The 19,993-nt window shown below is 37.3% G+C and overlaps 1 protein-coding gene across 2 annotated transcripts in view; it reads right to left on the bottom strand.

The window, feature by feature from the left end:
• LOC123598990 (fibroblast activation protein alpha) overlaps positions 1 to 17,693 on the bottom strand; it is a 73,903-nt gene extending 56,210 nt beyond the window's left edge. The window contains exons 1-2 of one of the 2 annotated variants that reach the window (XM_045480011.1): positions 17,386 to 17,693; positions 16,972 to 17,056 (exon numbers count right to left, since the gene is read on the bottom strand). In XM_045480011.1, coding sequence (XP_045335967.1) covers positions 16,972 to 17,056; positions 17,386 to 17,391 — 91 coding nt within the window. In that variant the 5' untranslated portion in view covers positions 17,392 to 17,693. Of the gene's footprint in view, positions 1 to 16,971; positions 17,057 to 17,385 lie in introns of those variants that run through there. The other variant, XM_045480012.1, reaches the window with a different exon arrangement.
• Positions 17,694 to 19,993: the final 2,300 nt, after the last annotated feature.

Genomic DNA, 19,993 nt, shown 5'->3' on the forward strand with positions numbered 1-19,993 from the left:
CTCATCTGTCCTGTCTCCTGTAATGAAAACACTGCCATTGCTAAACTTTTCACCCCTGTTAAGAGTTGTGAGTGTCATCGCCTTGATAGAGAGGCTAATCAAGGCCTAGAGAGACAGTCGGCTTGCCAGAAGGAGTATGATGGGCACTCAGGAAGGCCATGATGGGTTGTAGGAACCCTCTTCAGGCAGCACAGGGTTGTCAGAGGTCTTTTATAAAAGATAAGATGACCTGGGGCACCTGGGTAGCTCAGACGTTAAGCTTCCTAGTTCAGCCCAGGTCATGATCTCGCAGTTTGTGGGTTTGAGCCCCTCCTAGGGCTCTGACAGCTCGAAGCCTGTAGCCTGCTTCAGATTCTGGGTCTCCTTCTTGCTCTCTGCCCCTCCCCCACTCGCGCTCCATCTGTCTCTCTCAAAAATAAACATTAAAAAAATATTAAAAAAAAATTTTTTTAATTCTAGAAGTAGAGGATTTCCATATAAAACCTCACCTAAGGTAGCTGACAAACCACAAGGGCGACAGAGTGTGAGTGGGGGAGGGGCAGAGAGAGAGGAGACACAGAATCCAAAGCAGGCTTCAGGCTCCCAGCTGTCAGCGCAGAACCCAATGCGGGGCTTGAACACATGAACTGGGAGATCATGGCCTGAGCTGAAGCTGGATGCTTAACCGACTGTCCCACCCCGGAGCCCCCCCCCCAAAAAATATATTTTTAAAAGATGAGGTGACCTTCCAACAACCCTAAACCTTGCAAAGCTGGGATTGCAGACCTAGCTTAAAAACTTCGTCCTTTGTGTGCCTGGGTGGGGCTCGATGGGTTAAGCGTCTGACTCTCGGTTTCAGCTCAGGTCATGATCTCACGGTTGGTGGGTTCGAGCCCCCGCATGGGGCTCTGTGCTGACAGTGCAAAATCTGCTTGGGATTCTCTCTTTCCCTCTCTTTCTGCCCCTCCCCTGCTCATGTGAGAAGAGCCCTCTCTCTCTTTCTCAACATAAATAAATAAACTTTAAAAAAAAAAACCCACACCTTATCTTTTAAGCAGTTCTTTATACTTCGTCATAGATGCTTGGCTTGGATTACTACTGGTTTGTCAAGGACATATTTTAGCATCCCATTTGGTCAGAAGAGATCAGCCAAAATCCTTACCTTCAGACATCTCAAGAGAGAATGTATCAATGAAAGTAGATAATTTCTTATCCTGACTGGGATTTTTATAAAGAGAAAGTGGGACAGGGAAAAAAAAAAAAAAAAAAAAAAAAAAAGAACCGAAACCACATGATCTATACAAATGATCTTAAAATTTCCAGAAGTAGAGGATTTCCATGTAAAACCTCACCTAAGGTAGCTGACAGACCACAGGCAAGTTTCACCTACATTTGAATCTTCCAAAACAATTGTGTTTTTCAAACACGACTCTATTCTCAGAACACATTCATTACAGAGCTCCTAAACAGTCAGATACGCCAGATGGATAGTATGGCAACCATCTTCCAGTCCTCCTTCATATCCATATTGCCATTCTCCATCCCTCCCACCCTACCCCTTCTCCAGGCCATCACTTACAGAACCAAAACTTAGAAAAATGTCCTATACCTTGAATAGCATTTGTGTATCTGGTATTTGCCCATGTAAAAATAAAACTGTCGAAGATGAGAGCTATAACTTTATTCTCCTGCTAAACTGTCTCATAGCTTTCCATAACTCTTAGGATAAAGACCAAAAATGTTAGTCTGAACTATAGGCCCTGGATGGTCTGGGATGGCCCTCCAGTCCCTTCTTGCCTCTCTGTCATTTCTTTTTAGATTCCAAACATACTGGGCTTTCTCATTTCTTTCTCTGGGGCTTCCGCACTTCTTTCCACCTTCTCCCCTCCCATATCTTCTAGTCATGCTTGAATGCTTAATATAACGGCTACTTCCTCTGGGAAGCCCCTTCTGACCCTCTGGTTTAGATCTGGTTCCCTTGTTATACATTACCATAAGACCATGTTCTTTTGCATGAAAGCATTTGTCTTGATTTGTAATCATGTATGTATTTGAGTATTTTATTATTATTTCTCCACCTTCTACCATATTCTCAGTCACAATAAGTTCAGGGACCATGTGTAGTTTTGCTCACCATCACATCCTTTGTATCTAGAATACAATAGGCATTTCATAAATGCTTGTTCAATGGATGAATACCTTAAATGAAGAATGGATGGATGGACAGATGGATGGATGGATGGATGGAAAGATGGATGGATGGATGAGACCTATGTCCTCTTTTTTTACAGAATCATTCTACTACTAATTTCCTGGATGGCTTTGGTAAGTCAATCTCTGGCATCATAGCTTACTCACCTGAAATATTATGAAGGACTGTACTAGAAAATGATAATACTTCCAGCACTTCCACACTAGCTTTTGAAATTTGAGAATCAACATGCTCTATAACCTTGTAATTACATAAATGTACTGCCATGTGATAAGAGTTAATTGACCAACTGGATAATATCATCTTATGTTATTTTAACTGATTCACACTGATGTATGTATGCTCCATATGCTTAATTAGGACACTGAATTCTTTTCTTAATTTACTAAAAATTATTCTGGTGGCTATCAGAACAACAGGTGGCTGGTGAACCCTTTTGCAAGTAGAACCTAAATAATAACACTAAGTTATTCGGTTTTTTAAAATATTAATCTTCTTACATTCTCCTTGAATTCTAAGCCAGATAGTTATTCATAATAAAAGTTCTTCTATTTAATTAAATGCTCTCTTGTGTAAGATATATACCACTGATTTTTATAATTCCTATTCAATGAATAAAAGACCATTTTACTACAATAACATTAGAATACTTGCTAAGTATTTTAAATAAATTTTACTTAACTCTTCTAAAAGCAAATTACAATCTGTTTCTAATATAGTCAAGGGGAAATTCTAATACTATTTGCAGTGGAAATTACTTTCCTTTTTGAGATGCATTTAATTTTGTCTACACAATCCTGAACCTATAGATGAAGAAATTTTCAATTCAGTGAATCCCTTTATTGTGAATACCAAAAAAAGCCCTAGATAATTGCTTTGTAAAAAACTTTCTTTGATATTAATTCAATAAATAAATACAACATTGGTGGTTTATTTATTTACTTTTTTGTCTAGCATAAGTAATACTTTGACTTTGGCTGATGACTTACATAATAGATTTTCCTATTTAAATATCCTTGCATATAATTTTCCTTACTTGCAATTATGCTTAATCGAGAAATTCATAGCTACAGTTCATTTTCATTTCTGTAGAAGGTTAAATTAAGTGAGCTAATTGAAATGAAACATTGAGCTCTATGCTTGGAACATGGTAATCAGTGAATAAATGTTAGCTTTTGCTATTAACTTATCTGTATTCTTTAAATATTTTTTCCTTTTTTTAAAATTTGGGAATAGTTGACACACAATGTTACATTAGTTTCAGGTGTACAACATAGTGATTCAACAAGTTTATACAGTCATTATGCTATGTTCTCCACAAGCATAGCTACCATCTGTCCTGTTACATCGCTATTACAATATCACTGACTATGTTCCTTATGCTGTGCCTTTTATTCCCGTGACTTATTCATTCTCTAACTGGAAGCCTGTATCTCCCACTCCCTTTCACCCATTTTGCCCAACCAAATAAATATTCTTGATCAGTGTTTTCCAAACTAATTTGACCACTGGCACCGTTTTTGTTTTGTTTTGTTTTTGAATATCTACTAAAACCACAGATGGGAAATGCAGTTTCAGATTAGACCATTAGTATATAATTAATGTTCACTTTTATTTTGATATAATAAAATTCATCAGTTGTGTTTGGAACATTTTGGTCATCTTACAGCGTTACAACTGAAATATCACAATTGTGATCATAAATGCAGTTAGTACTAATATCACATACATGGATAAATAAAGTTTATAAAAAACAAGAATTTCAAGTTATTTTTAAAATACCTACCCATTTTCCTTTTCATATCCTTAACAATCGTACTGATCCTTGTCAGATTTTTCAAAAAGATTGTAAGGATTAGTTATTTACTCTTTTAGAACCTCTAATTTAGATTATTCAGGAAAGTTACATGAAAGTGTATTTCATACTACTCCCTAGTTAGTCATTTTTTTAAATGGGTACATAGTAGCTATAAATGCCAACAATCTATATAGAGAACTTAGCATATGTCCTATTATGACTCAAAATATCTGAAAAGCAATTTTAAACATGTATTAATTAGATTGCTAATTAGTATAGTGATAATAAGCCCCACCAGCACCCAAGAAGTGATGAGTGGATGCACAAAAAACATATCCAGAGGAGCCAGCTCTGTTGGTGTGGAAATAAGGTTCATGGCACAGATTTAGGGCAGGCCATTGCTCTTAACCTTACGTGTGGTGTAGCCAGAGCTCAGAAGGTGTGATTATGCCAGAGTCAGGCGGGGCTCAGAAGAGTACCAAATCAAATGGGAAGAATTTAAATTAGGCATTCTTTTCTTTCTGCTGAAAATGGCCACATGTTCATAAATGCAGTGGAGTAATATATCTGTTCTGAGAAGTTGCATTAGGTCACATAATATGAGTTATGAAACATGAAGTTTACTCAGAATTTCCAATCCAAGCTTTGGTTGTTTGTATATCTAGAAAGACCATAAACATTGTTATGTTTTACTACACTACCAGTGTTAACCCCTGTATCAGCTACCAGCAAAAATGATCTTCCACTGGGTTCTATGAAACTGTCATTAGCTAATTGCCACCTCAGTACTTACCTAAATTTATTGTACACATACCCTTTTCATCTCTATATTTACGTGAATTGGATAAGGTGTGGGTGTTTACCCATGAGAGTAGGGTCTGTATTTGATTTTTCTCATGCATATATGCCCAGTAGCCAGGACTACTTGGCATAGAGTGGGAGCACGATAAATAATTGTTGAATTAAAAAATAAATCAACTAAACAGATTTTATGTTAACTTATTTTTGTCAATTCTCCCTCAAAGATTTGCATATCCTTACTCTTTACTCTCCTGTCCATGTTGTGAATTTCATGTATACACTCTTCTACCTGGACATATCTTCATTTACAGAATGCATAAAAGTTTAGTCCTTGGAGTCCCTGGGAGTGCTTTTTGAAAAACAGATTCCTAGTCCTTGTCTCAAACCTACTGATTTAGAATCTCTAGGCCCTGGGGCCCTGGTAGCTTTTTTTTTACCAAGCACCCCAAGTTGGTGCTTCTTCAAAGAATCCAAATTTAGTGATTTCGTTGAATCTACTTGATTCAATGTACTCCTGGGCCTATCAGTGGACTTGCTCTTTGCCTATAAATTCCTGGTCTGCATCGCAATCCATACCTCATAGATAAAGACACTCTACAACTAAGTGTTGATCGTGGATTTCAAAAGGTTGATGGTCTCTCTTAATGTTTATGCCCCTGTGCAATCCTCTTGCTCATTATCTGTTGAGGCTGTGTCTAAATGGACTCCTCTTTAGGTATATTCCCTCTGCTGATCCTTGAAGAATGGAGAAAAGGCAAGGGATGTGTGTGTGTGCTGATTCTGCCCCAGATTAGATTAAAGGAAGATTGCAGGGAAAGCATGGGAGTCATTGTTTTCTAGTGGTTTGAGTGTGTGTGTGTGTGTGTGTAAATCAGTATAAAGTGCAACTGTGTGGCATCAATCACACTAAACAAGTTCTAGTCACTTGAAAAATATTCCACTATAGTTACTGTATGAATAAATAGATTTTCATGCACTTTTCCAAATAACATTTTAATTTTGAAATATAACCTTTTGATTATTTTGGAAGTTTAGTTTTGGCATCCATAATTCTTAAACTTTAAATAGTTGAACAGAAGCACAAATGAATTCTGAAAGCATATCTCTCTTCTATACGTAGCTGACACTCACTTGATTAACACCTAATTCCTGATAGTGCCCTTAAATTCAATTTGGCCCGTCTTTAGCACAAGTTACTCATACACCGCTTAAACACTCTAATTAACCATACTTTAATTATCTTCATTTTCAACCTATTAAAGCAGAGCTGAAAATTACTTCAATTACAAATCCAAGAAATTACAATTCATAGAAATGATTCACAAGTAATGATTCACTATTTTCTTAATTCTTTCTTAAAACTTTGTGTATTCTTTAACAGGATTCTGTTTCTATTTCTGCTCTTTAATTTTCCAGTCCTGAAAAACTGAGAGTAAGTGTTGGAGCAGAGACATCTGATGTTAGCTGCAATATTCATCATAAACTAAATGAGAAAATACGGTTTATTAAATGGGAATAATAATGGCTAGTAGGTCATTTTGCTCTGACTTTTGAACTTGATTTGGAAGCAATGCTTATGAGCCACCTCAGGGAAAGTGACCTGAGACCCCACACACACCACACCTGTGCTTCTGTGGGGTCTGCAGAGATGCTGTCTGTGAGGCAGCGTCACCTCCAACCATCACACCAGGTCATGCATGTTTCTGGAGTGAACACCGCAAGGGTTAGGGTAGGAAGTATTAGGGTGCAAAGTATACTATTCACAAACTAACATTATATTTGAGCAAAGGCTTACAACTCTGAAAAAAAAAATGGGTCTGAGGCAGCCTTAGATGAGTAATAATTTACCAGGTTCTTATAAGTACTAAGTACACTACACGCATTGGTCCCATTAAATATTCACAGCAACTCTCGGTGTAAGTACTATTATCAACACTATGTTACAGATTAGGAAATGGAAATTAGAGAGATAAAGTAACTTGCCTAATACAGAGCAGAGATGGAGTTTAAATCCAGCTCTATCTGATCTTAGAGTCTCGCATCTTATTACTATACTGTGATTTAAAGTGAGAGCACACGTTAAAACAACCACAGAACAAAACAAACACAAAAATAAGGTCAAGAAGCAAGCCACACAAGAGCGTAGAATAATTACACCTGAAAACGTAGGTGAAGAGAAAACGAAGCAATTTGAGCTTCGTCAAAGCAGAGGTCGCAAGAAACCTTTTAATGTCTCACTGAAGAATGTAGTAGTTCGCAGTTCTGAAAGCAATTTTCCACAATTTTCTCTACAAATAACACTAAACAACGTAAGTCAAAGGAATTGTCAGTTTTTCAAGTCCATTTGTGTATTATGTCATTATTGTGCCATGTTATTATAATTAGGGCATTTTTTTCCATGATCTCTAAAGCTTTGAAGATCAGAGGACATGGTCAACATAATGCATGAGAACAGGAACAGTAAATGCCATTTGGGTGACCTTGAAGGTAAAAGCATACCTTGTCTATTTTTGAAGGCTCACTCAGTCTACGTTGCCAGCTCATCTGCCTCTAATATCTGGTTTAGATTTTGGAGTGGCTCCTATTGGTATTCCTTGGGGTCTGAGGAGAGCCACTTTCCTCAGCCATTTCATTTTAGGATTTCTATTACACATGGTTGGCCTGACTCACCTCCACCACCATTGCCACACCTGACCCCCCCTTGGATTTGTTCTTTAGATTCCAGACCTGTATATTAAACCTTATCCTTGGGGTGCCTGGGTGGCTCAGTTAAGCATCTGTCTCTTGGTTTTGGCTCAGGTCATGATCTCACGGTTTGTGGGTTCGAGCCCCATGTGGGGCTCTGTGTTGACAGTGAAGAGCCTGCTTGGGATTTTCTCTCTTTCCCTCTGTCTCGGCCCTTCCCCTGTTCATGTGTGTACATGCACACACACACACACACACACACACACACACACACACTCTTTCTCTCTCTCTCTCTCTCTCAAAATAAATAAATAAACTTAAAAAAAAAGCCCCCCTTCTTAACATCTCCACTCGCACATCTCTCAGGCATTTCAAAATCAGTATGTTACAAGCTAAGAATAAAAGAATTCCACGCTGCCCCTCCAGACTCCTCCAAGTAATGGCACTACCATCCATGTAGTTCCTCAATTCAAATACCTGGGAGTTATCCTTGACTTCTCTCCTTCCCCTCTTCCTTTTTCCAGCACCTAAACCTGACAACCCTGTCTCCAAAATCTCTCTCTACTGTGTCTGCTTTTCTCCATTTCTAGACCAATGGCTTCAAGACCAAGCCATTTCTCACTAGGTAGACTATAATGGACACTTAATTGCTCTACCTGCAACTTCATTCTTGGTATTTCATTCAGACTTTGATTTACATTTTTCTAATGACTAATGATGTTGAGCATCTCTTCATGTATTTATTCGTCATTTGCATACCTTTTTTTTTTTTGGATGGGGGATGTGTCTATCTTCTGTCTATGTTTAAATTGGTTTATTTGCCTTTTTATTATTGACTTTTAAGAGTTCTTTATTTGTTCTGGATTCAAATCAGATATATGATTTGCAAATATTTTTCCCCATCTTGTGGGTAGTCTTTTCTCTTTCTTGATGGTATCCTTTGTAAGCCCAAAGCATTAAATTTCAACGAAGTTCAATTTATGTACTTAGCCTTTTGTTGCTTGTATCTATGAAACCATTGACTAATCCAAGAATATGAAGATTTATTCCTATGTTTTGTTTTAAGACTCACATAGCTTTAGCTCTTACATTTAAGTCTCTGATCTATTGTGAGTTAAGTTTTACATATAGTGAGAGGTAAGAAGTCCAATATCTGTTTTTAATGTGGACATCCTGTTCTCCCAGCACCATTTGTTGAAGCATTTTCCCCATTAAATTGTTATGGCACCCTTGCAAAAAAATCAATGAATCCTATATATAAGGCTTTAATTTTGGACTTGAAATTGTATTCCATTGATCTATATGTGCGTCCTTATGCAGGCAGCACACTGTTATGACTATGTAAGTTTTGTACTAAGTTTTGAAATAAGGAAGTGTGATTCCTCCAACTTTGTTCTTTTTCAAGATAACTATTCTGGGTCCTTTGCATTTCCATATGAATTTTAGTTTTCAGCTTGTCAATTTCTGCAAGTTATCTGGGATTTGGATAAGAATTACTTTTAATCTGTAGATAAATTTAGTGAGTATTGCCATCTTAAAAATATTTAGTTTTCTGATCTATATAAAGTTTATGTAGGATGTCTTTCCATTTATTTAGATCTTTTTGTACTGTTTATGGCTAATGTATGTTTATTGTTAATGTACAGTTGATTTTTCACACTGATCTTGTGTCTTGCAACTTTTCTAAAGTTGTTATTATTTTCTAAAGTTGCAACTTTTCTAAGTTGTTTGAATAATTTTCTTTTGGTGAATTCCTTGAGATTTTCTATAAACCATATTATATCATCTGCAAATAGAGATAATTTTATTTCTTCCTTTCCAGTCTGGATCCTTTTTATTTCTTTTCCTTACCTAATTGCCCTGGTTACAACCATCAAAAAATATGGAACAGAAGTGGTGAGAGAAGACATGCTGTGTTGTTCTTGATCTTAGGGGGGAAGCACTGAATCTTATAGCACTGTGATGTTAGCTGTGAATGTTTTGTAGATGACCTTGATCAGATAGAGGAAATTCCTCCTATCTTTAGTCTGCTTAGTGCTTTTACAATGAAAGAGTGTTAGATTTCCTTAAATTTTTCCTGTGTCCATTGAGATAATCATGTGGTTTTTGTCTTTTTTTTTTTTTCCATTAATACAGTTTATTATAGTAATTGATTTTTGGATGTTAAACCAACATTCTTGGGATAAATTCCTCTTGGTAATGCTATATAATCCTTTGAACATAACTGAATTTGGTTTCCTAGTATTTTGTTGAGGATTTTTTTCATCTATATTCCTGAGAGATATTAGTTTGTAACTTTTTTCCTTGTGACATCTTTGTATGGGTTTTGGTGTCATGCTAATATCGTCCTGTGGAATGAATTGAGAGGCATTCTTTTCTATTTTTGGAAAAGTTTGTGAAAGATTGGTAATAATTCTTCTTTAAATGTTTGGTAGCATTTGCCAGTGAAGCCATCTGGGCCTGGGGTTTTCTTTGTTGGAAGTTTTAAAATCACTAAATCAATCTTTTTAGTTCTTATAGTTCTATTCAGATTTCCACTTAATCTTGAGTAAATTTGGGGAGTTTGTATCTTTCTAGAAATTTTTCCATTTTATATATGTTACCTGATTTTTTGGCATATAGTCTTTTCATCCTGTTACTTTAACGATTCTATCACATCGAGGGTGCCTGGGTGGCTCAGTCGGTTGAGTGTCCGACTTCAGCTCAGGTCATGATCTCCCAGTCTGTGGGTTCAGGGCCGCGTCGGGCTCTGTGCTGACAGCTCAGAGCCTGGAGTTGCTTCGGACTCTGTGTGTCCCCCTCTCTCTGCCTCTCCCTGCTTGTGCTCTCTCTCTCTCTCTCTCTCTCAAAATAAATAAATAAACAAATAAATAAATAGACATTAATTTTTTAAATTTTACATATTCTATTACATTAGTTTTTCTACCAAGTATAAAATCATAACCTATATGAAAAAATTTAATTTAGATACTAAGCAATCATATTCTTATTATGATTAATAGGAATAAAGGTTAATAAGAGTTGTCAGTTATTCTGTTTTTACTACATAATTTTTGTTAATTCACAAAGATACCGAAATGAAAAATAAGTTCTTTGCTTTGCATATAAATAGGGAATAAATTTATTTATTTATTTATTTATTTATTTATTTAACATTTATTTATTTTTGAGACAGAGAGAGAGCATGAACGGGGGAGGGTCAGAGAGAGGGAAACACAGAATCTGAAACAGGCTCCAGGCTCTGAGCTGTCAGCACAGAGCGCGACGCAGGGCTCGAACTGACGGACTGCGAGATCACGCCCTGAGCCGAAGTCAGCCGCTTAACCGACTGAGCCACCCAGGTGCCCCGTGGGAATAAATTTTAAACAAAAGATTGGCTCGTGTTTGATTACCTTATGAAAAATCATTTCAATTTGTGCCTACTGTGCTAATTATTACAATATATTTTAAGACTCAATTTGACTGTCTCTGGTTCTTAAAAGCTTTTATCCCCAAATACACAAACCTGATTTGAGGTTTAGAATTTTTTTTTTTTTCAAGTGTGTCTGTGACTAGAAGTTCTTGTGTAAGTTGTAACACAATTCCCTTTGGAAATCAGAGACAGGTAAACTCCTCTGCATGATGGGACTCATCCAAACACGGATTGTTTTCTATATTATTTAAAATTTGGCAAAACTCATTGAAAGCTTGCCAAGATTCATCTTCTGTGATTTAAACCTCCAAGTGCCAATTACAGAAATGTAATCTGCAAAGTTGATTTGTTTATGCTCAACTCAAAAGCTCTTTCAGGTCCATGAACTTTCTGAACCTTTTCCTCAATCCTTCAGACTTGCCCATACTTCCTCCAAAAGAACAGTGAAAAAATAAGCTTAAAACTCTTAGATGTTTGAGGGAGTCTGTTTCACAGTTCTGAATGTTGATACTGGGAAAATTTCAAGCCCTAAAAACATATTCACATCTCCTTTGAAGATGATTTTGTCTCACATGTATCTGATTTTACAAACAGTGATGACGGAGGTTATAGTAGTAGTAATAGTAATAGTACCAACTGTGGATTTTTGCCTAAAAGGCAGACATCCTAATTATATTTCTTGCAAAATACTGATTTCGGTTCTTTCCAAATTGTCTATGGCTTCAGATATCTTCTGAAATGAATTATATAAGGCATTACCTAGCGAAGGAAGCAATCACTATAGATTTTATATAGGTGTGTGTATAACTGTAAACATATGTGTATATACATATTTTCCTGTGCTAACTGGTTTACACAATTTGACCTCACAGCCATCATTCTCTTTTTGATTCCTTGAACTTCTTAAACACTTTCCTGCTTCAGAGACTTTGTGTCTGCATTTCCCTCTGCATTGAGGATTTATCCCTGGCTTGAGGATTGTAACCCCCCTGTCCTCAAGGTTGCAGCTCAGTTGTCATCTCAGAGGAGGCTCACTGATGACCTTCTTTACAGACCAGATTGTGCCCCCCAAAATTCAAAGACTGAAGCTCTAACCTTTGATGTGATTGTATTTGGAGACAGTGCCCTTAAAGAGGTACATAATTAAGGTTACATAAAATCATAATGGTGGAGCCCTAATCCAATATAACTGGTGTCCTTATAAGAAGAGGAAGAGGCACCAGGAGTGTGTGTGCATAGAGAAAAGGCCATGTGAGGACACAGCCATCTACAAGCGAAGAAGGGAAGCTTCCAAAAAAACCAAACCTGTCTGCACCTTGATCCTGCACTTCCAGCCGCCAGAACTGTGACAAAATAAAGTTCTGTTTTTTAAGCCACCCAGCCTGTGGTATTTTGTTATGGCAGTCCTAGATGTCAATACAACCCTCACTCTGCTTGTTCTAGGTAACATTTTTAAGAAATTGAACTATCTTGGATATTTATTTGCTTATCATCAGACTGCTCTTTCTTAAGGATGGAGATCTTGTCATCCATGCCCTAGACTAGTGGTAGTTATTTGGAAGGTGTTTAACAAATAATCGTTGGACAAATAATTGACATGTCAGGGAGCCACAGTGGACTGGGTGTTGTGGATATTGGATAACTCTAGGCTGCTAATCTCAGGTTTTTCATATTTAGTAGACTGTTATTTTTAAAAATTTTTTAGGTTTATTTATTTATTTTGTGAGAGAAACAGAGGACGAGCAGGGGAGGGGCAGAGAGAGAAGGAGAGAGAGAATCCCAAGAAGGCTCTGTATTGTTAGCTCAAAGCCCAATGTGGGGCTCGAACTCAAACCGTGAGATCATGACCTGAGCTGAAACCAAGAGTCAGACACTTAGCTGACTGAGCCACCCAGGAACCCCGTAGATTGCTAGTTTTAATCCTAGGAGGAATCATATGCCTCATTCAGTCCAAGGGTTAAAAATCCAACTGTTTTCAGAAGTCAGGCAGATATTGTAAATGAATATGGTGTCCTGTGCACAATAAAATGGGAAGTTGTATGGTCTGTGGCAGACTGGAGAATGCACTGCCCATCTAAAGAGAGCACCTACTTTTCAACTAACGGTTACCATGGGCCCAATGTTGCCAGATCTAATATTGAAAGTGGAGTAAAAAAATCTAAGATTTTTATGTGAAACCTTCTGATTCTTAAAAATTGGCAACTAATACAAATTTGTATAAAACACTGCCAACCCCAAAACAACAAAAAGGAGCAAAATGTTTAAAGGTAGACAGAGGATTTCAGGGACATCTGAGGCTGGACTTCCAATGGTTCTCCTTCCACTGAGAGATCCTGGAGGCACTGCCCAGGAAAACTTTCAACTTCTCCACACTGCATTCTCCCTCTCTTTTTCTTTTCTTCAGTTTTATTCTGCACCTCCCTTTCCAATTTCTTTTATCTCTTTCCTTTTTTCTTCTTGCTTTTGCGCCAATGCTGCTAGTGTCCTATATGAGTGCATTGTGCACAAAAGTTTCTGAAAAATACTTGTTTTTCGTTCAAGGAGGTGAGGGATAAGAACAGGGATGGTACCCAGGGGTAAAGATTCCCTACTCTCAGCACGGAGAACACTGTTGAAATTGGAATACATCAACGGCCTACTTGCCATATATGTTAGGATGAAGAACACAATAAAATTATGGCTGTCACTATTTCAGTAGCTACTCTATATTAAAATCATAAACAAAAAATAATAGCTAATACTTGTGAAGCATTTGCTCATTATCATGTGGGGAACTCTACACGCAGTAGAAGTTTAGGGATGGGGCAGTGCATGCCCACCTTTCCTTTCACACACAATTTATACAAATCAGGTCCAGGAATTCTGAGAGTGTAAATTATGAGGCAAGGAAGGCCATATAGAATTTACTTTTGAAATTCTAGGGGCGCCTGGGTGGCTCAGTCCGTTAAGCGGCCGACTTTAGCTCAGGTCATGATCTCGCGGTCTGTGAGTTCGGGCCCCGCATCGGGCTCTGTGCTGACAGCCCAGAGCCTGAGCCTGTTTCAGATTCTGTGTCTCCCTCTCTCTGACCCTTCCCTGTTCATGCTCTGTCTCTCCCTGTCTCAAAAATAAATAAAACATTAAAAAAAAAAAAGAAATTCTGGAACTTCTATCACTTTCCAATTCTAGTTTTTTTTTTTTTGTGGGTTTGTGTTTATCTCTTGAAATCTCTTGTAACAAGATCTGTGCATTTGTCTTTGGGGTTGGCGAAAACAGGGGGAAGGTTAGTTTCATTCTTGGCCTCATTGCATCTTCACAAGAGAAGTGGAGCGATGCTTGGGAAGAAGAGAGAAAAAGAATAGAGTCAGGAGACTAGAAAGGGCACCGCTGAAAGGAGAGTCAGCTGAGGCCAAGGGGGATAGCCTTGGGCTAAGGGATAGAAAACCCTATGAATTTCCCATTTGGTGAAAATATAAATGGGAAATTTTGGAAGTATCCAAAAATGTTGTCCCTTGTTTTTATTATTATGTGAGTGATGTAAATGAATCTTTTCATTTCACTACTACATTTTCTATTTTTCCTAAAATCCTGCCTAATTCCTCCACAGCTCTTTTAGAACTGAGGCTGGTGTTCCTGGGACCTTCTCCCTGTGTGGAAAAGCCCATCTCTCTCCTTCTGTCACTGAGACCTGGTGGGGATTGGCAGAAATCTCCTCTGGTGGTGATGACTATGCATCCACAGTGGGTTTTTACCTTGCATTTAAGAAGCAAATCTAGACCACTGCATCTTTGTTTCCCCATAACTGGCACAATGATGGGCAGGTCATTGGTGGGACTCAATTCGGTAATTAATAAATAAGCAAGCCAATGTTTCTTAAGTGGGTGTTTAAGTTTCTCAAAGGAAGACTGTTCTTATACTGGCACAGAAACCCTGGGCTAAGAATACGAGGGCACTTGAGGCCAATGTGAGGTAATGGTATTTCTGAGGAAGTGTGAGAAGGCTAACTGGAAGCTTACTTGGCATTGAATTCTCTGTTCCTCCTTCCCTTCTCCTCCTGCCTTATTACTTAGATGCTATTCTGACCAGGCACCGGACAGATGTGAGAGTGAAGTTATGGATCTGGGATGATTAAGGAGTGAGGTGAGAAGACAGGAGGGAGGTCAGAAGGATGTGCTTAGCATCAGGGCTGCCTATACACTGACTTGAGGGAAGGAAAACTTCAAACCTGTTCCTGCTCAGAAAAGTAAGGCAACGAATAGTCCAATGTACAAGTTATTGAAGTGGCAATTCTGAGAAGTGCTTCAGCCAACTTAGAATAGAAAAAGAATGGTATCATGGATATAAAAGATACAGTTCTCAACTTTTTTTTTTTTTTGGTGATTTTTCTGTTGCTCAAGGAGTAATAAAATTTTATCTAAAGTTTAATTTGATTATTTCACTCTTTCAAGAAATTACTTTGCTCGGAGACTAATCTTGTTGGTTGAAATGGACAACTATGTTACAAATGATAAGACTTCAATATATATGTAGATTATAAAATATATTTATGTGTGTAATATACATATCTAACCTTGGGAAGAAGGTAAGGATTGAGATCGTATACAACTACACAAATGTCTATGTGTTGTATGCTTTTTATAAATGTATAACCATAGTATGTTTGTTATTAAAAATTATGGGTTAAACTGCAAAGTGCCAATGCAATCCAACCTTGCTTGTGGACATGGCGGCAAGCTCAGAAGAATATCTACACACTTTTTGTTCTCAGAACATTAATTTTGGGGCGAGCAAAGTGTTGATTTCAAGTACTGGTGAGTTTCTCTCAAAATAAGGAGTTAATTTTGAACCGATTAGCATTCAACAGGTCACTTAGACCTAATCCACCATCTGACAATTAATAGTTTGAGGGAAATATGGCCCAAAACCTTTGAGGTGAGACACTCGTCTGAAAATAATTTTAATTTGAAAAAACATACAAAAAATATGGATGGGCACACACATCTCAGCAGCCTAGGAATAATCAGTGCCAGAAGATAGCAGGAATAAGGACTAAAGATTAACACTGAAGATCTAAGAACACTGCTTTCATCTTGTTGACTAACTTCTTCATTTTATAATTCTGTGAAAATCCCAGTAACATTTTGAATTTTTCAAAATATTTTTCTACATTTTGTTTTTTTAAAGCAACAGATCATTTTTTTTAGCTAAAGGCTTACCGCTGGTCTGCATTTATTGTCAGTTAACCTGTAACCAAAAATGTTTCCCATCTTAGCTATCATAAGCTTTTAATATTTATTGGTACAAACTTTTCTCCTTTCCTGAGATCCCAACGCTCAAGACCTGTTATTGTTGTGATATTTTTCCTATTTTAGAATTTGAGCTTCTCTTCATCAACTGTTTCATAAAAACTTATTCCCCTAATATCACTGGATTATTTGTAGACAGTCTTAATTTAAATTCAGACTAGTCCCAATATCAGTTCACACTATCTTCCAACTTACAGCAAATTGAGATCAATGTTAATCTTTTAAAAGGATCAATTTATCACTAGACATAATGCTCACTTGATGATAGTCTTCTAATCTGATTTTTCATTGTTACTGCATCCAGAGCTACAATTTCACCTTTTCTATACAGCTATTCCTGCGATATCTATTTTCCACTGCCTTCTTAAATTTTTAGAACGATTCGTAATACAAAACCCCATAGGCTCTGTTTTGACTTTTCCATTCTTACTTTATTTTCCATAAGCGAATCCGATAATGAAAAGCAATGTTAGTTAAAAATATTTTCTCTAAAGGCCTGTCCAAACTTGTAACTTAGCATATATTGTTGGCGGGTGTGTGGGGGGAGTGATACGGAATAGTGCTTAGGCTTTTCTATTGCTGAAGTAATACTGGAAATCCCTTCCTACTTGTGCCTTAAATTCCTCAGTATTTCTGGTTGCTCAACAACATCTCTGTGAGCCTCTATGTCTTCTTAGAAATAACAGACTTACTTTGGGAAATAGACACTTAGGAAATGTTCGATCACTTGCGACCATGCATTAGTGCACTTTCCAAGCTATCCTAAGCAGAGAGAGAGCAAAACAGAGAAAATTCTTACCTCTTGAAGGACGTAAGACAATGCACATCACCAGCAAAGCAAGAACAGCAGAGGTGGCAATTCCAAATACAATTTTTAACCATATCTACATAAAATAAAGAAAATGGACAGATGCACAGTTTCTGCTAGGAAGTAGAAATGGCAAGATTTTGTTTACACCTTAATCCTATTTCTCCCTCCCCACAAAGCTTTTGATTGTTTTCCACTAATCTGGCTATAATTGCTGGAATTCTTCCAGCTCGGCCAGAACAAATGTTTCTGCAATATATTCAGAACAATCTCTCCCTCCCAACCCACTCCAGGAAGTGCATACTTATGTATAAATCTTTACCTTCTAAACAATAGAAAACTCTGATCAAACTCAACCCAGCTAGTCCTCATTCTTTAGCAATACCTGAGGCTGCATATACTAACCTTCATTTTTCCAGATGTTTTTGAAAGTTAGCTGACTTCACAGCGTGGGTCACTGGATCTGTGAAAACCGTTGAAAAGCAGCAAGTCTGTCTTCAGAGTTGGAAACTGAAGCTAGGACAAGGTTTTTTTTTTTTTTTTTTTCTTTCCACGGACTTTTGAATACCGTGCCAAATTTCAAAAGATTTCTGTAAAATTAGAAACAGATTTTGGGGGCGTTCTTGGCCTTAAAATGAACTGTGAGTGGCTCAAGGGAGGTTTTATAGCCTTCTCATCCTTGTAAATTCTACACCAACATCTGCTTACGTTGACATACAGAGGTTTTAGCTTTATTTTTTTTTTTTTTTAACAAGTTTGGGTTTATGTTTCATTTTCTTCTAGAAATCGCTCATGGATCACTTTGGCAAGTATAACCTTTTAATTTGCAACCGAAATAATTTAAAATAGTATAACTTCCAGGTACATACAATATATATATGTCTATTTTTTTTTTTTTTTGCAGAGAAAGAAAATTAAAGCCATATAAGATTTTATGAGACATACACCACATAACTGCACATTTTTCTTCCCCTGGGAGATTATGAGGTACTTGCGGACAGAAATGTTTTTCTTTCAGCACAATTTCTTTGTCCATATAGCACCATATGCACTTTCAGTAAATACAGAAGTTTAAAAATTCAACTGTCTAAACCCACGACTGCTTTACTTTAAAGAAATAAAATGCCATCTGGTGAAATTTAGTATGGGTTAGGTGTGTATGCACAGGCCAGAAAGATGGAAAGATCAGTGAGAATAATTTACCAGCAGACCTTTGGAAGAATGGAAATGGCTTTGCAAAAGTGATATTTCTGCTCCTATCTCAGAATATATTCTGAGAGAAAAGACCATTTAGTAATTATAAAGCCTCTAAAACAAATAAAAAAGCATTTGAAAATAGAAGTAAGTCTTAAGTACAATTTCCTTTTGGCTAAATCCATGTAATTCCAAAGCAACTGGTCAATTCAACAGACCAGAAAGATGGTTGACTGAATTTTTAAAAAATGCATGCATACAACAGTTTCTTGGAGTTTTCTGGCTGGCTCAGTGCAGTTCACTTGGATAGATTCTGTGGTTCCACGTAAACACAGTTGTTAACCTACTGTGTCTTTTTTTTTTTTTTTTTCCACCAACGATTTTCTTTTCTGGAAGTTTATAATATTCTCAACCTGACTCAAACAACCTTCATGGTGACATTTCATGGGTTGTTCATGAAAGATAATGAGGAAACTATACTGAAATCTGTTGCTGTTTGCTTTAGTCAGCTGGCCTGACTACCATGGGAGGCTCTCTCCAGCAAACAGCAGGACAGTGGCTTGTGAACTTCCTTTCAGACATTCTCCAGACATCCCTTCCTGGATTCCAGTCTTATGAAAATTCTGTTGAGGAAAATGAGTCATTCAGCACTTACTGGCAGAGAGATGTAGCCACCCGGATTCTAGATGAGCCGCCCTCTTTTGCAGTTGATGGGCGAATCCTTTACAAACTGAAGCAATGATTAAGAGTAATATCCTGGTTATGCTCTATAGTTGCAGGCATATCCTTTGATTGTGAGATCCTCAAACCTGAGATAAAAGCCACCAGCTAGGTTCCAAATGAACAGCTCCCGTGTGGGTCCTCTCTGATTGCCTCCTTTGGAAAATTCACACAACATGTTCTCATAAGTTCTGTTACAGCCTGCCAAAGCCCCAGAGTCCACAAGGACTTTTTAGTGTGTTATTTCCAAGACTTTACATTCTGAAGACTGACTATAATAAATGATTAGGGTGTAATTAAAATGGAAACTATTCGCTTTAGCAATTAAATATACACTGACACTTATCTAGTCTGAGTACCACTTAGGATTGCAGCCAAGTGTGGGTGTCCACAAGAGACCCAACTGGTAGGTTCTATGGAGAAACTGGGGTGCTTTAAGAGGAACAAATTTAAGTTGAAACTGTTAGTGAGTGGGTATTATGAGGCTGAAATATGTTTATTTAGTTTTGTTTATTTTTTCCTTGGAAAGTTGGTGATTCAAACTGCAACTTCTGGAAAATTCTTACTGGTTTAAACCTGTTTTTAGAAAAATAAGACCAACTACAGAAGTAAAGATGTCAAGAGTTTTTCCCATGCGATTCCATGGGTTAGGGACATGTTGCTTTAATAGAACTATACATGTCCATCCCTTTGAGATACTGTAAGTGTTCTAGCTTTCATCCAAACAAAATTTGGATCCTTTTAATATTATAACATCTTTACTGGCATTTTCTTCTTTCAGAGTGAATATTAAAATGTTTATGCTAACAATTTTTTAAATATTAGGAAAACTGACCACCATTCTTATTTTATACAGTGAGTTAATATCCAGTCAGCATGTATGTCAGGAAAACAGGTCTGTCCTCAGGGAGCTTACTTTCTAGTATAAGCAGGACTGGCAAGCTCTTACATATTCATTTCTTTTGCCTTTTGGGAGCTCTTGCTGAGAATGAGCCTGAGGCTGGGTTTGTGCTTAGTAAGCAAGAGACCCTTGATGGGCTGTTGACTTCCACATAAACGCAGGAGGAGTCAGAAAGTCCATCCACCATGTTTGATATCC

This window comes from Leopardus geoffroyi, chromosome C1 (genome assembly GCF_018350155.1).
Source record: "Leopardus geoffroyi isolate Oge1 chromosome C1, O.geoffroyi_Oge1_pat1.0, whole genome shotgun sequence".
Taxonomy (NCBI): Eukaryota; Metazoa; Chordata; class Mammalia; order Carnivora; family Felidae; genus Leopardus; species Leopardus geoffroyi.